Source organism: Limulus polyphemus, unplaced genomic scaffold (genome assembly GCF_000517525.1).
Source record: "Limulus polyphemus unplaced genomic scaffold, Limulus_polyphemus-2.1.2 Scaffold2579, whole genome shotgun sequence".
Lineage (NCBI taxonomy): Eukaryota > Metazoa > Arthropoda > Merostomata > Xiphosura > Limulidae > Limulus > Limulus polyphemus.
In genome coordinates this window covers 39,992-57,349 of record NW_013668189.1, presented here as the reverse complement: position 1 = coordinate 57,349, position 17,358 = coordinate 39,992, and the positions used below count along the sequence as shown (strand labels likewise).

The 17,358-nt window shown below is 31.3% G+C and overlaps 1 protein-coding gene across 5 annotated transcripts in view; it reads left to right on the top strand.

Moving 5' to 3' along the window:
- LOC106467346 (retinoic acid receptor RXR-alpha-like) overlaps positions 1-17,358 on the top strand; it is a 43,203-nt gene that overhangs the window by 11,769 nt on the left and 14,076 nt on the right. For 2 of the 5 annotated variants that reach the window (XM_022395504.1, XM_022395506.1), the window contains 4 exons: positions 905-1,017; positions 10,243-10,400; positions 15,761-15,936; positions 16,600-16,726. In XM_022395504.1, the coding sequence (XP_022251212.1) occupies positions 905-1,017; positions 10,243-10,400; positions 15,761-15,936; positions 16,600-16,726 (574 nt within the window). Of the gene's footprint in view, positions 1-389; positions 486-557; positions 609-904; positions 1,018-10,242; positions 10,401-15,760; positions 15,937-16,599; positions 16,727-17,358 lie in introns of those variants that run through there. The other 3 variants (XM_022395508.1, XM_022395507.1, XM_022395505.1) reach the window with 3 other exon arrangements.

The following is a 17,358-nucleotide window of genomic DNA, read 5'->3' as shown; positions in this document are numbered from 1 at the left end:
CACAGATAGCCCACTGTGTAGCTTTGTGCTTAACTTCAAATAAACAAACTATAGTTGATTCATCGGTAATGTTTTTGTAGTTTCAAACTAATAATATTTCTAGATGTCTGTAAATGAAACATAATTAACACGTTCATGAAAGACAAAAATACCTCTGTTTGATTTCCACAAACAACAGATATAATAATTCATGGAAATAAAATAAGTTTGGAAAAGTTACTATTTTGGTGGAGGCAGGAAAAAGAATGCATTATTTTTGTTTAGAGTGAAGTAACTAAAGTTTTGATGTTAGTGGGTTTAGTAACCACACAGTGTTAGATCTTTTTAAAGGTTATTGCGTAGCATATAGGTTCACACCAGCTACATTCCAAAGGTATAACGCCTAAAGTAACGTCGTTTCTGGGCTGAAACGTGCCAGGATTACGGAATTTCTGTCATCTGTTTAGCGGAAATCACTGTGGAAATTTGGGAAAATGCGATTTTCTGTACTTAAAATGCCAGTTAAAATAATCTACATTCTAAGTCTTTGGCCAATATACTTGTTTACCAAACACCACAAAAAGTCGATTGATGACGTAATACAAAATACGATGACTCAACTACGTACAGTCAGCATTATGTAATTTTAACTTATTCGTACAAAAAAAAAAGCTGAAAACAGTAGTGTCTTGCAAAAATCCATTTTCAGTAAATTAAAGAGAAACGTGTTATATAAGGATTAAACATACGCCCTTTTAACATTGCGAGAATACTGGAGTACCGGCATTAAGTAAAATCCGTTTCAGAACATCAGTATGTTACCACATAAAGAATACAGTAACTTCGAATTGTTTATACCATTATACTTTTTTTGTTTATTATTCATCAAAGTAACTGTTGAAAGTATTCCAAATCGTTTTTACAGATTTCGTCACAGCAAGACTCCCGCTATCTTCCAACACATCCACTGTCTGGATCTAAACATTTGTGTTCAATATGTGGAGATCGAGCGTCTGGAAAACACTATGGCGTTTATAGGTGTGTATCCGCTTAGATACTTTGAGATTTAAGGTTATTTTTCTTGTGTTATGTATCCTTTTGGAAGATATTACATTCACACTGTAAAACGTATCTGGGCACGTGTCACTCGTGAAGTAGGGTAGAAATGTGTGATTAGTAAACTGATCACATGGCTAATACAGTGATATGAGGGGGCTTCACCTGTTGATTTAAATGGTGTAGGGGTAAATAGATCTTGTACGTTTTGGAAAGTGGTAGCAAAATGTACATTTGTAACCTGTTGCTAAATGCTTTGTTTATCTTAGCTAGGCTATTACATCTATGTTTTTATTTCTAGTATATTATAACAACGTATTTTATACTTTTGTCTTATTTGTTTTTGTTTTTTATAAATTTTCTTGGAACGTAGTGGATGACAAAGCATTTTAATTTTCAATGATTCTGCAAATAACCGCTTGTAAATTTATGTAGGGTTTTAAATGTTTAGGTAAAAAGTTTCTAGTGACTGCATACTTCACTGAACTTACAGAATACATTAAAGATACTGAAGTTGGTAATTAGAATGTTAACTTTCTTTGAATAACTGAATGGACAGTGGCATTTGGTGTTATAGGCACTAGCTTATACGAACACTATAGTTTTGAAAACCTTTTAATTACCCTTCTCACCTTCTGTGTCTTTAAAGTTAGTATTTATCAAATAACTATTGAGACATTACATAAAAGTTTAAATAGTATATTTAAAAAAAACAAAATACAACAACATCTTTTATCACTTCTTGGAAGTGAAAGATCTCTGTAAAACTGAAACTTCTTGGAAGTGAAAGATCTTTGTAAAACTGAAACTAAATATTTTATTAGAAGTGGGAAATTGTAGGTGGTAACAACAAAAATAAGACAATAATTTTCCTTCTTTGTGTCCTGTAGTTCAACCCTAAATTCTGGGAAGAAAAAACGTTTCAAAATTATTTATTTCAATGTTTAGAACAAAATCTTCTATAAACCAAAGCAAAGACCCGCTTTCTTTGAGTATACAGTGTGAAAGACAAAATGTGCTGATCAGTAAAAGTCGATGTAGAAACAAAAGTTAGTGAAATACAGAAGGAAACATCCACAAATTGTGTTTGGACCGGCATGGCCAGACTCGCAATATGAGGGTCGCGGGTTCGAATCCCCGTCACACCAAACATGCTCGCCCTTTCAGCCGTGGGGGCGTTATAATGTGGACGGTCAATCCCACTATTCGTTGGTAAAAGAGTAGCCCAAGAGTTGGCGGTGGGTGGTGATGACTAGCTCCCTCTAGTCTTACACTGCTAAATTAGGGACGGCTAGCGCAGATAGCCCTCGTGTAGCTTTACGCGAAATTCAAAACAAACCAAACCACACATTGTGTATTTATTGAAAAAGCATTTACTTTTTCATAAAATACATAAAAACTTTTCTTAATTTACTTGTATTTAAATTTTTATTATCAGTTATTTTGCGAATATTTAACGCTAAAAAATAATAAACTTTTATCACTTAGCTGTAAGTTACGCATGTAATACAAGGTTGTTTTATCATATTTGAAAAGTACGTAGGTTTACTATGCACAAAATGACAATCCACACGGTTGCACAGAGTAAAACTTTGGTTTATCTTATTTAATTAAAAGTTACAGCTTTTACAGTAAGGAAGAATATTTTTAAAACAGGTACAACGTTTTCACTCCTGGTGTGTTTATTGTTTATTTTGTTTGTTGAATTTCACGCAAAGCTACACGAGGACTATCTGCGCTCACCGTCCCTAATTGTCAAGTTATAGACTAGAGGGGAATTTACCAAACGACTTGCACAGTTTTACTTTCCTAACGGTAAATTATGGGAGTTTATGGATAGTCAACACCATTCACCGCTAACTCTTGGGCTACACTAGTTGATTAGTGGGATTTGATAATCACTCCTATAATGCACTTACGGCTCTGGAGTGTGAAGCATGATTTTATATTTTTAGCGGTAACGGGGCTCGAACCACGGAAACTGATCCACAGTCATGCACACTAACTACTAGCCTTCGATTGACTCTGTTGAAACTGAAGATGACTCCTACCATAGTTGCTCAAACTCAGCCAACCTGAGTAATGTTTGCATATTTTTTCTTTTTAATTAACCTTGCCATAGTATTGTTAGACATGAAATTAATCCAGAATTTTTGAATGCACATTATCCTTATTCAGATAAAAAATTTTTGACCACATGTTTCTCAATTGTCATAAGTCAATATTATTAGACTTACTGTATTTTTCTAACACTAAACCGATGTAGAATGGTTGATCTATTATGGCATATTATCCTTTGCTTTCTCTCACGTAGTTTTTTCCCGTTGACGCTGTGGTTGCTTGATCCGCTCCGGGAACAAGAAAACTAGCTTGCTGGTTTCGTCAGTTCTTGTGAATAATAGCAAAAGATAATTAAAAAAAAGAAATATGATTTAAAGAAGGAAATAATAAGTTTTAGAAATAAATAAATAATTTTGTGTTATTACTCTTACCCAAAAAACTTTATTTGTAAATGATTTAGAACTGATAATTAGCAGAATTCGCTTCATTGATCTGGTTCACGCCATAACAGTTTTCAAAAAACTAATGATGTATATAGTGCCTAGATCACTACTATGCGTGACACGTCACATACTAAGCCTGATGAATCCTTGTATTTGGCGAAATCGCTTCGTCGGCACTCGATATAACGGATGTGGTGTGGTTGACGCGTTATAACGTTTTCACCTTTTCTTTCACTCATGGTTTTTAGAACACTACATAAAATTCTCCGTATGTAAGATTAAACTAGACTCAGAGCTACATATACACAATATAATGAATTTGTTCAACTCACCGTAAAAAAACAACGAATGCCAGTCAGGTTATATCCATGAGCTTTTACTGTGCAGCTACCGTTAGGCTTAAACAGATACCACATCTTTTAAAGCATTTTTTATTAGATATTTTCTGATTCTTCTTAGCTTTGCCTATGGTGATGTTGTTAAAGTAGAGTTTGAATCAGTAATTAATAATAATGTATGAATGTATAAACAGTTAAGTCTGGTGAGACTTACTATACCAAGACTCGAGTTATGTCACTAGTTTACCACCATTTTGTTTGCGATTCTACAACAAAATAATTTGAGGCGATAACATATACAGCTGTATACGAACATTTAGAACATTACAAAATGAAACTGATTTTTAACATAATTGTTTCTTGTACTTTAACTTCTGTAGGATTATATAATTTTCCCATCTTACATATATTGAAAGTTTATATTGGCATACTAGAAAGCTTTAACCAAACTCTGTCATCTTTCTAAATAATTTTTTCCCATTTTGCTGCCACGTGTAGCGACATGAAATGATAGGGAAACGTGATAATGTTCATTTTGTATATTCAATGCACACCTTATGCTATTTTAGTGTTTATCTCTATGAAAGTGGTAATTGAGCGGCGCAATAAATAACCTACGTGATGCTAATATTTTTTAGTCTTTGTAGTTTCACTGAGAAGTAGTAGGTGCGGTCTTTTAACAGCCCATTAAAGGCCTTTTACGGGTTCCTTTGTGTATGATTTTGAAACTTATAAGCCCTTTTTAAAATAAAAAGTAGTATAGCTGATCAACAAACATTCGTAACTTTCATTTATGTTCTGCTAGTGTTTTGTGACGTATACGTTATTATTAAAGTGGTTTATTTAAATGTGTCGTGTAGTACAAAATCTTGTATAACTCTTACATGTAGAGCTGTTGATAAGGCATCGTTAGTTTTGTCATGATACAATCAGTCTTTCAACTTCTTTTAAGATCGTTTTCTAGTTCACACAGTCATAAATGCTAGCATTGACAATTCTTATATACATGAAAGCCCAAGACCTAAGTTAAAGACTGCCCATGCCGTAATTTAGGTCAAGGAAATCTCACTTTTGTATCTAGATAGCTAATGAATTAAAAAAACAACAAAAAAAAACAAATGTGGTAAGGTGAACTCACTTGCCTCTGTGTTTTAGTCAGCATCAAGGGTAAAACGATCGCTCATTCTTTTCAGTGTAGTGGGAAGGGTTGCCAATACTTTTGTAAGTAAATGTAAAAACTATCCAATTCAAGAAAATGATGAATTATGGGACGCACACTTGTTAAAAAAAAGAATTCAATACAGGTTTGTATCTATTCAAAAGAATTCAAAACATAAAAGTATATGTTAATTAGTTTTTTTTTTTTTGTCAAGACAACAGTCTTGTGAGATGCTCTTACAATTGCATAAAAAGAGAACAAGATGTATAACAGTGCTTATAAATGAGATTTTTACACACGTGGTTAGGGTCAGTCAAGCTAACTACAGTCTACAAGGAGGGCCAGGTTTAGACCTTTTGAGGCTCTAATGCTGTACTGTGATGCTAGAGACCCCATGCAATTGCATGGGTTGCACTTGCATCCCCTCTAAATTCAGCACTGTTTATACCCCCAGGGAATCATAGAAGAATACTTGTCACAGTAGGGTAGAATTACTAAATTTTACTAAAAGTGAACCTAAACAGATGATAAAGACATGGACTTTATTGACCAATAATTTGCAACTGTTTGCTAATATTTGATGCAAACATCAAATAACTATCAAGTTATTAATTAACAAGTACATATAACTTAGCTTGTTAAACTCTTACTTTTGTTGTTGTTGCCCTGTAATTGAATTACTATTAAGTAAGTGTTTACCAGCCTTTATGATTTATAGTTGAGTTAAAAAGACTTTTGATAAAGTATTATGATTCTCAGATAACACTATGAAAATACTTTACATTCTATCTCAGTATGCAATATTCTCCCATCAGAGTCATGTGACATGTTAATTTGCCTTAAAATTTAACGTTTAGGAGATCATGTATGGTGTGAAAAGTTCACTTTATCACTTGTTATATTCTGATTGACATTTTCTAGTAATGCCATAATAGCATTTTTGACCAGTTGCGCTGGGCAAAGTTTTACAGCTTAACAAATACGGCAAAACACTTCCTTTAATTCTAGCATTCACTTGAACATGAGTTACAATAATAACATTGTCATCTAGAGGGTACTGCCTTAAAATATTCATTCAGAACCATGGTAAAACACAACTGTGATATTTTAATGTCAAGTTATTGAATCTTAACACAATACATGAGGGGTGTATTACAATTTTGAATATAGTAATAATCATATGTTAATTTACATCTTATTAGAGCTTTTTAAAGGGACTCAATATCAGAACTGTTTACAGTTTTGTTACATGACTTAGATCCAGTAAATGCAAAATGCTTTATTCAGGTTAGGTTAGTTGTTTAAATCAAAAATGTTTGAAAACTATTCAAGATCACTAAGTTTGATCATTGAGAGAATACTAGAGTTACCAAACATGACACCTTCGTTGGACATAAGTCAATGTAAATTCAATATATGAATAGGAAGACTGTAATAATAGGAAGTCTGTAATAATGGCCATAACATATACATTCAATTTGATCTGTTATTATTATTATTATTGGGGTTTGTTTCTAAATTACTTAATAGTTCAAAAAAGCCATTAACCAAAATAACTCATAATGTGGATGGTGGTTAAAATAATTTTGTTTCAAACAAATTATTTCCAAAATATTCCTGTTCTATCCTCTTGCCATGACAAAATTACACTCAAACCAATAATTAAGCTGTTTAATAATGCTGGCTTGAATGGGTAATGAATAAAAACTTTAATATAAGTTTAACATAACAGCAAATGTACAACGTTTCAAGAAGGTTTTGTCATCATCAGGTACCTTCAACTTCAAATTCCATTCAGTGTACATTAATTCATTTTGTTAGCATAAGTTATGAATCATAATAATTGATAAAAATATTTTAGTAAGTATCTAATGTGTGAACTTTAAAAGATTTAGAGTAGAAACTGTGAAATTTATCTTTGTACAATAAAATATACTCTACTGATATATTAGATCTTTCTTTTTTAATTTGTGGTAGGTAGTTAGGTTTTAGAAACTAGGGGCACTCAGAAATAGATAATTTATTTTCACCCATTTAGATCAACTGTTGTTTAACAATGTGAGTAAGTAGTCGCATGATGAAATAGGAATGGGTTCTAGAGGTGTACGTAACTCATAAGTACATAATTGCTAGATTTAAATTCAGCCGAAAGTCCAATTCAAGTTTATAATATCTAGATTACATAAACTAGAAATGTCAAGTTGATAGTGTAAGAGGTGTACATAAAAAAAATTGAATTATATTTTTGGTTGGTTATTCACATCATATTAGAACCAACAAATACATCAAAATGGGTGATGAAGAACCAGAAATTAATTCTCTAAATAGTCCACATTAAGATTAACTCTTTCCCTCCATTGTTTCACTGAGTTTTGGGGCCTGGCATGGTCTGGAGATTAGGGTACTTGACTCTCAATCTATGGGTCATGAGCTCAAATCCCATCACCAAACATTCTCTTTCAGTTATGTGTGTGTGGGTGTTATATTGTGATGGTCAATCCCTTTTTTCATTGGTAAAAGAGTAGCCCAACAGTTAGTGGTAGGTGGTGTTGACAAGCTGCCTTTCCTCTAGTCTATCACTTCTAAACTAGGGACAGATAGCCCTCAAGTAACTTTGTTTGAAATTCAACACAGAAACACTGAGTTTTATCATTGAAGTTTGGTAAAATATAGATGTAGTTTATGAATTAAACTGCTTACAGATGATATAAGAACATCAGCTGTCTAGAACTAATGTTCACATAGATCATCTTAGAAAAGTTAAAAAGGTGGAAGTCACATGGTTACTAGGTCAGAACTGTAAATGGAATAAGAAAGAACTAATTATCTAACTTCTTCATTACAACTGTTACACGATGAACTATATGGGGCTTAGCATTAACATGCTACTGAGGAACATTTTCTAACAGCAAACAAATGTATTTTTTTTCACAATCATCTGTAAACCACAGTTTACTGATATTCAGCATTTTGGGAATGAAAATCCTATTTCTTTGTGAAAGCGATTCATATTTTTATTAAAATTCACTTATTAGAAAATCTAAAACAAAAACATGAATGCACAAAATTTTTTATTTTTTTTCAGTGCATGGATTGTTGTTCTTTCAAATAATGTTATAAAATATGGAATGAATTTATTTGCTTGGTAAAAGCAGGTGAGAAGTAAGCTTCATAAAAGCAGCAATATGGCAAAGGAAAAGCAAATGTATTATTGATTACTAAAGATAATCAAATAATGCACACTAAGAATACTTTTGTGCATTTGGCTTTCAACTTGTGTATTTGTTTGGAGTGAACAGATTCCTCCCACAGCCTGTTTCAGAAATTTATGAACTTCATATTTTAGTGAAGATATGATATAATTAAATGTCCAACTCAATTCTGTACACTCCACAGATAGAAAATTTATCAAACTGTTTGGTTAATGCATTAGTTATCTGAAAAAAAAAATACAATTTTGAATACTATTAGTCTTACTCACTTATTGGTGGACCCGCCTTTCACAATGGAAAGGGACAATCAAGGGTGTCACCAGGGGTGTGTGTGGGCTTGTGTTAATGAATCCTCTTTTGCCTTGGACCACAAACAAACATGACTTTTCAATTAAATCTATATCAAAATGCCACCTATAGGCCAAATATTTAAAACTAATTAGCAAGATTTATCATCAAAGATATATTTTAAAGAAACATACAATATATTTTAAATTTTAAAACGTGAAGAAATAATTTACAAAATACAAATATGACATTCTTCCATATAACAATGATTAGATGATGCCTATTTGTGTTAACACAATTTTTAGATATTCAATTGAGATATTTCTCTCTTATTGCCATTAACTACTAAATTAATTTAACATCAAACTTCATATATTAACTCTTTTTTTTTGCTTATTTATAATATTTTTAAACCACAGAAACCTGTGAAAAAAAAACTGTTCAAAAGATATTTTACTTAATGACCAGGATGCATGCAATTTTTAAAAGTTTCAAATAGCCCAACTTTTACTCTATGAAATTGTAAGAATCTAAACTTACAAAAATTTTGCATAAATAAATAAATATAAAAACGAGAAACAACAAATTATGATGTCTATTTTATATATACATCTTACACACACTTTATATATATTTACTGAATCATTATTTATGTTTATACAATCTTTTTCTGGAACATATTCAATACCAGATAAAAAAATCAAAATAGTTTTGACATAAATAAGTCACTACATGTGAAATAAAAAAATATGTTTTTAAAATAATGAATTGCACTTCATGGGCAAAAATTATAATGTTTTTAATTAATTAATGAGACCAGTAAACTTCATTTAAGAAGAAAGAAGAAAATACATTACTTTTAAAAACTTTAAATGTAAAATAAAGAACTTTGACTACATCCTTCAGTTTTATTTCATGTACTTGTACATTAAAAACAGAGAACTGGTTAAACCATAATAGCCACAAATAAACTCTTTATTACTGTGAAGAAACCCATGCTTAAAAATTAATTTCATAATCCAAAACCAAAAATTTGGAAGTCTTTAGCATTGGTTGGTTTTGTGATGTTCGTGAAGGAAGAGCACCAAACACAATAACTTCCTACTCAGGATTGTCTTTAAATGAAATATTGTATTGTGAAATTTGAGCAAATGATTATATGATGCTGATAATTGTACCAGTTCAAATTGTAATATATTTTTTTGTTAGTTACAAGTATATTTGATTTAATGATGCAAATATGAAATAGAAATAAATACTATTGCTTGTTTTTAGTGGATTTGTTTCCTTTTTGTACTTATATTTCTATTATCAGCAAACTTATGTTTTGAATTTTTGTGGGGAAATCATTCATTCTGTGGTTTGGAGGTTGACAAATGAAATAGAACTAACACAAATAATCATCTTTTAAACATAAATATGTGCTGAGTTGGTGATATTACTAAAATAGGTAGAAATAGTGCTATCTGTTAACTTCACAGTGCTTTTAATATCACTTACTCTTTGTATTGGTGGAAGAAAAAATTTTAGATATAGCCTAGACTGATGCTGTTAACCACAGTTTAACCCAGGTAAATGAGCCTCCTCACAAATAATCCTATTTTTGTAACATTATTCCTTCCATAAAAACTGGTAAAAAAGCTAGTAGAAAAAGGATGGATCAACTTGTCCAAATGAAACAAAATCAGTATTTGTCTGTTTTACAGTTGTGAAGGATGTAAGGGATTCTTCAAACGCACTGTACGAAAGGATCTGACCTATGCTTGCAGAGAAGATCGAGAATGCATTATTGACAAGCGTCAGAGAAACAGGTGTCAATACTGTCGCTACCAGAAATGTCTGGTTATGGGAATGAAACGAGAAGGTATGGTAAAAATTTTAACTTCACAATTCAGTGACCTACAAGAAAGAAACAACTGACTTTGGTACTGATCATGCAATCGTCTAAGTATAGATAAATGTCAAATTAGAGAACGACATTCCCTGTAGGGCCAAAATAAGAAAAAGATAAAACTTGTTAAGTCAGGTTTATCTGCAAATGATGGTGTTTATAAAATGTACTTTGTATCATATGATCCATCTTAGATTTATTAGATAGGTCACTTTTTAAAATTCAAACAAATGTAGAGTATTTTTACAATCTGATAAAATTCATAAGAGAAATATAGTGTGGGTTAATGTTTTTTACATAATTTTTGCAAGAACAGTTAGTGGTTTGCTGTTATTAGGCTTATGTTATGTACTTCTTTTCATTCTTTTGTATTCAGAACTTTAATATTTTTTTCATTACAAAAAAGTTTTGAGGTTGTATATATAGCTTTCAAGCACTGGTATTTCTCTTTACCTTGGTGTAATATTGTTATGACAGTGGGGATCACGTGATGCCAGTAACACATCATATTCTTGAATGTTCACGTCCTTTCCTGAAGCCTCGATAGATTACTAGATATGCGGTATTCTTGTATATATAAGCCGCCAGGAAGTGACGGCAACAATGTGTAATTGAACTGCAGACAGAGATAGATACGGACAGTTGAGTTGAGCACGTGAGACATCCATTGTGAATTATAGCATTTGTTATAGCATGACTGTGGGAATTAAGTGTATTGCAAAGTTGTATTGAGAAAGAATAAACCAGTTTTATTTAAGAAAGGACTTGTATCGCTGAAGTTTCTTCAGAAAGAATTTTTTACAGAAAATTAACTAACGACCAGAGACGTAACAATATAAAACATCTTATATGTTTAGTAACAAAATGTATATCATGAATAGCTGAGAATTGTAAATTTAATGTAAAACCATTGATGAGGATTTTCAAATGATTTTTTCCAAACTATTTAAGCACCATATTGCTTGTTGATCAATGATTTTGTTTGTTAATAATCCCTTATAACACATGAGCAATACAAACAAATTTAAACAAAATTATCATCAACAGTGAGGGCTAAATATTTTTCTCAGTAAGTGGCCAAAAGGTATGGGAATAAGTTTGAGATTCTGAAAGTGCAGGAAAAATATATGGCCATCAAAAAGGGGAATGAAAAGAAGAATTAAAAAGAAAGAAAAGCAAAGATACAAAAAGAAGAATTGGGAAGAGAAAAGGATATTGATTATTGGGTTTTCTCATTGAAGTTGTACCACAAAAGTGCTGTTGTCAACCAGTCAGATATGAAAGAGATTTAGGAGCCTCAGTTAAAGACATGGGAGAAATACTTTATTTTTTAGAAGAATATTTATCTATGTTTGTTTTGCAATTAATTATGCTAATTACTGCTAGTGTTTACTATGTATTTTAATTAGAAAATGAGTGATTTCACCTAATTTTTTGAATTAATCAGTTTTTTACACCAATGCTATAACAGACAAAAATAAAAATAATTCTAAATAAGATGCAATATGCTAACCTTACCAGTATTGAGCAGTATGTAAGAAAGCTGTAATTTAAGGGTTAAATAATATGAGCTGCCATTAGCAAAGCCAGTTTGATTATAGAGAATGTCATGTAATGGAGCCTGTGCCTTTGGTTATAAAATGTTATTATGGCTTCCTGGTTAGAAACAACTTACTTTAGAAAGTTTTAAGTTCTTCCATTTGAAGTGTGAAAATTGAAGTGAGGAAAGGGAAAATTCGTTTGCAAAAAAGAAGGTATAAGCTTATAAAGAACTGTGTAATATAAATAACTGATATCACCAAAATTGGAAAACTTTAGGAAGTGTTTTGTTTAATGTACTTGAAACAAGTATAAAAGGATGCTTATTGCCATATTTTATAGCCTTTCTTATTTTCTCATTGACACTGATATCAATAGGATTAGGTAGATTAGTTACACTGGCAAGAGAAAGAGGCTTATTTTTATGGGAGAATTTAATTATTTGTTTTTAGGTAAATCAACTATGTAAATATTTCTTCTTCATATTAGGTTGAAGAATTGTTTTGAGTTTGTGGAGCATTGTTTTTTCATTCAGCATGTGAAAGATCCTACCTTTGAAGATGTTATTTTAAACCTTGTTCTTAGTTCTGAAGAAGATATGGTTTGAAATGAAGTTGTATAAGTGCATTTGAGTATTGTTGATCATAACACCAGTAGTTTTTTGTTCTTGCTTGTATTACTATCAGTTATAGAATCAATTTTGAGTTGACATTCCATTTCTAGGAAAGCTGACTTTTCAGAACCTCCATAAAAGTATGAGAGAGAAAAATTAGTTGACTAATCTAAATGGCATTCATACTTATGAAACTTGGAATGTTCTTAGTAGTTCATTTAAGCTCACTGAAAATGAGTGTATTCATACTAAATTCTTGTACTCCAACTGAAAGTCATCCATCCATAAATTAATGAACAGGGCATTTATGATAGATGAAATATACCAAAGTTAAAATTGAGGATGCTGAAATTGATCTGATTAAACAGAAAAGTCAAGAAAGCTGTTGTTAATTCACCAAATTGAACTTGCATTAACTACAAAAAGAGAGTCAAGGATAATACTGGTCTTTCAAAAGGTTATAAGTGGAACTTTATCATGGAGAAAAGGAATGATCATGAAGTGCTCACCAATTTTTCTATAGCTTCTACTAAAGAAGGAGAAGGTCTTTCTTTAAATCTTACTTCTGTAGAAACAAAAACTGTTAAGAACTCTTGGGAAACTTTTGATAGAAAAGCTTGTAACCCTGACAAAATTTATCTTAATACTTAAAGAAGCTTGGAAAATAAGTCATTGGGAACTTTAATTGTTATTTATTCTGAAGTTTATTGACACAGAGAAAACTTCTGATAATTGAAAGATTACTAAGTGTGATTCATATGCTTCAAAAAGAAAATGTTGAGGAAGAAATAGGGGTATTCAAAACCTGTTATTTTAAAAGTGTTGAGAGAGGTGGGGAAAAAAGTTATGAAGTGTATACAAAATTGGCATTGTGGTAGTAAGCAAAGAATGAAGATAAATCAGTGTTTTTCACTTTGAAATAGACGCACAATTCTCAAAAAGGGGTGACATCAAAATTGTAATTTTTCTACATAATGTAAAGTATAGAGACAAATCTTTTATCACTTCTTTGGATTTATACCAAATTCATAATGTCATATGCAAAGACTGCTATCAGGCTAGATTGGGATGTGGAAGGATGTTTCTCATATAATAAGAGACTGCAGAATTCAAAATATTAAGAACAATTTCATGTATTGTTTATTATGTATCTTAGAGAATTGTGTAGATTGTATGGGTAAAAACATGTAAAAGTTCACTGACTGTGTTAAGATGTTGGTAAGGTTTGCTTCTTTCTCAACAAATCTTCAGAGTTTCAGTTGCTTAGAACACAGGAAATGAGTTTCAATGTGGGAAAGGTTAAAGTTATACATTTGATGTATAGTATTTTGGATACGGCTTACATTTTATATAATATGAGAATTAGTTGTCACAAAAAAGAAAAAAATTAAATGTGCTTGTTGATTAAGCCCTTTAACCTTCTGATGATTATTCAGCTGTGATGAAAAGATCAAACAGAATTCTTGAGTTCTCTTCAAAAGGAATTTTTAATTTAGGATTAAAGGTGTTACTGTAACCACAGAACAAGATATCCAATAACCTGATCACTTATGGAAGGTAAACTTTGTTTCTTCAGGGGTGAACTGAGAATTTGCAATTTACCCATGAAGAAGGGAGAACTTCCTTAATTGTGAAAATGCTCAAGTTATCAGGTTTATTATTTTGTGGCTCATTTGATTTTTTTATCCTACATGGTATTTTACTGTTGTGCATGTTATTGTAAGGATGTATAAAACATTAGTGAAGCCTCATTTGGAATGTTTTGTTCAATTTTGATCCTCTTAATAGAGGAAGAACAACATCATGTAAAGAGTACAGAAACAGAGTAGTAGAATATTCCTGGTTTAAGAAACTTGAGGTGAAGGAGAAAGCTTAAAGTTTAGAATTGTTTTCTGTGGAGTTTAGAATAATTAAGATGACTTGATTCAGGTGTTTAAGATTGTTAAGAGTTTAAATCTTTTTATTATGAGTGATCAACTTAGTTAATCTTTGGAACTCCATATGTAGATTATCATTTGACAGAATATTCTTTTTGGTAAGCATTAATACTTATGGGATTATTTGCCAAATGGTGTGGGATATTCTATTCCATTGAATGTTTTAATTGTTTGTTTAGTATATATATATATTTATATGAAGAGCTAAATTTAATTTGGTCTTCATGGTTTAATAAATGAGGAGTCTGAATGACCTTTCACTTTGCCTTTTCATATGTCCATATGACATTGTCCAGACTTGCAGTTTTTAGTCTATTATGTTATGTTTTTTGCAATATGTGCTTCCTGCTAAAACACTGTGTTTTGCCCCCAAATAATTAGTTGTTATGTGGTGTGAATTACAGATACGATACACTCAAGACCAATAAAGCACATGCACAGAATATGATGTGCAGTTTATCAGCTTATATATCCTACAGTGATTACAACAAGAATTTCCCAGAGTAATAAGATTGCACTTTGAATCTGTGAAAATGTTTATTACAGTATACGGTTCAGAGCTGATCCAATAAATATTGCGAGTGTTTGAATATTGATCATCCTTCTGGGATGTTTGGAATTTAGTGGTATACAGCACAGACATACAAGATAACTGCCTACTTTATCAAGTTCCCGTATAGAGAACAGGACTGAAGACAATTGCTTTTAATCTGGAATATCAAAATTCCCGTTATTGCAAGACTTATTTTGGTTACAAATAGTAGAAAAAGAAAGACTGAAAAGTCAGCCTTTAATGGTGCAGTGCTCGTTTTTGCGAGATACCTGTTAATTCAGGTTCTACTGTATTTAATTCTACCTTGTATCTGTGTTTTTTTTTCAAGGCAACAGTTTGTGCTAATTTGTTCAAACATCTAAAAGTGTGCTGGATTTATACAAATTACATAACATTTACAGATTTAGTGTGGCTTACTTTTTACGAGAAATAAATTTAATGCAATTTTTTCCTTGAAAATGTCACTGTTACTGTCCTTTGTGATAATTATAAAAAAGTTGTGTAAATTTAATTTTTATTCCATAGTTCCATAGGATAATAATGTCACTTTTTTTTACCCAGTTGTGTGATCCCAGGATATAAATGTTTGATTGCTCATACTTTTGGAATGAAGTAAAAAAAAATGATTTACTCTTGTTGTGTTCCTTGTAAATACTGACTACTAAAAGCAGATAATAAGTTTCATCAAAAGCTCTTTGTTATTCCTTTCCTTGCCAAAAAGCGGTTCAAGATGAACGACACCGTATGAAAGATAGAAATGAGAATGAAGTAGAGAGTACTTGCAGCTCTTCTTGTGACATTGCTAAAGAAAGAATATTAGAAGCCGAACTTCGAGTGGAAGCCAAGAACGAAGAGCTAGACATGAATGTAAGTGCAGTGTTTTCTTATTTATTATGCAGTACATTTGTTTTTAGCACATAATGCCTAATTATTGGTCCTTATACAAAACACTTTACCCCAATTTGCTGGGGTTTAACCTGCAATGGACTGGCATCAGCTTGTGTCACTGGTCCAGAGTTAAGCACTAGCCCTATGAGCATTTCAGTACAAAAGGATGAATTTTTTAACCTCTGTTTTTTTTTGCACTAAAGCTTATCCACCAGATGCTTCAGTCAATATTCAGTCATCAAGCATCTTGGAAACATGAGAAGATAAAATAAAAAATAGAAACCCAAACTATGATATCATAATTCATGATAATTAGTTTTCTATATCTGGTATTTATCATCTCTTAATTCATAGAAAAACTAAATTATGACAAATAGAAAATCTGTAAATACATATTCACATGTCAATGACTTTTTTTCTGTCCTCAACACTTTTTGTTCATACAATTTGAAATGTTTTATAAATTAACATTATTTTAATCTTTGGTATCATATTTCTTCCAATGGTATTAGCATGGATATCAAAAACAACTTATCTAACAACAGTTTCTTTTTGGTATTTCTTGTAAATGACAGTAAACAAAATATGAATGATGTTTGTTTGTGCTTATATTGGAAATAAACTGATTTATTTTTATTTTAGAAAGAGCCGGTAGCTAACATTTGTAAAGCAGCTGATAGACAGTTGCATCAGTTAGTGGAGTGGGCAAAACATATTCCACATTTTACTGAATTACCTCTAGAAGATCAGATGGTACTTCTTAAGGCTGGTAAGTAGGTTTAGAAGGATTGGTAGTGCAACTTAAGATGACTAAGTTTATTATATATATCAAATGGTAATATTTAAGACTAGTAAGTACAGAAGATCAACTCTGGTATTCTTAAAGCTTATAAATGCATCTAGACTTTGGAAGATGAAAACATGCTCTCTCTCTCGCTCTGAAAAAGCTGCAAAAATTGTGCCTGAAAGCTTTTGAATGAAAAAAACAATAACAATGTAATATTAAAAAAAAATCCTTCTGTGGTAATATAAATGTATCAAAATGTTCCCTACAATGGAGAGATTCCTCTGGAAGATCTAATGGTGCTGCTTAATAATGAGAAATGAATCTAAAACAGTGGTTGGCAACCTTTTTTGATGTTTTTTTTTTTTGAAAAATGTATCATTGTGTTGGGTCAGTAATAATCATATAATTCTTAATACCGGTACATGTATTTAAATGTGTAAGTTTATTTACATACAACAAACATTGATTATTTTCAAAAAACAAACAAGATGATTCAATCACCAAATACATTTAACAACAAAAATAAACAGTTTTTGACTGATTTTGCCACGACTCTTTCCTTTAATATTTTTGTTCTTTTCAAATAGCTGAAAAATTTGAACTGAGCAATGATT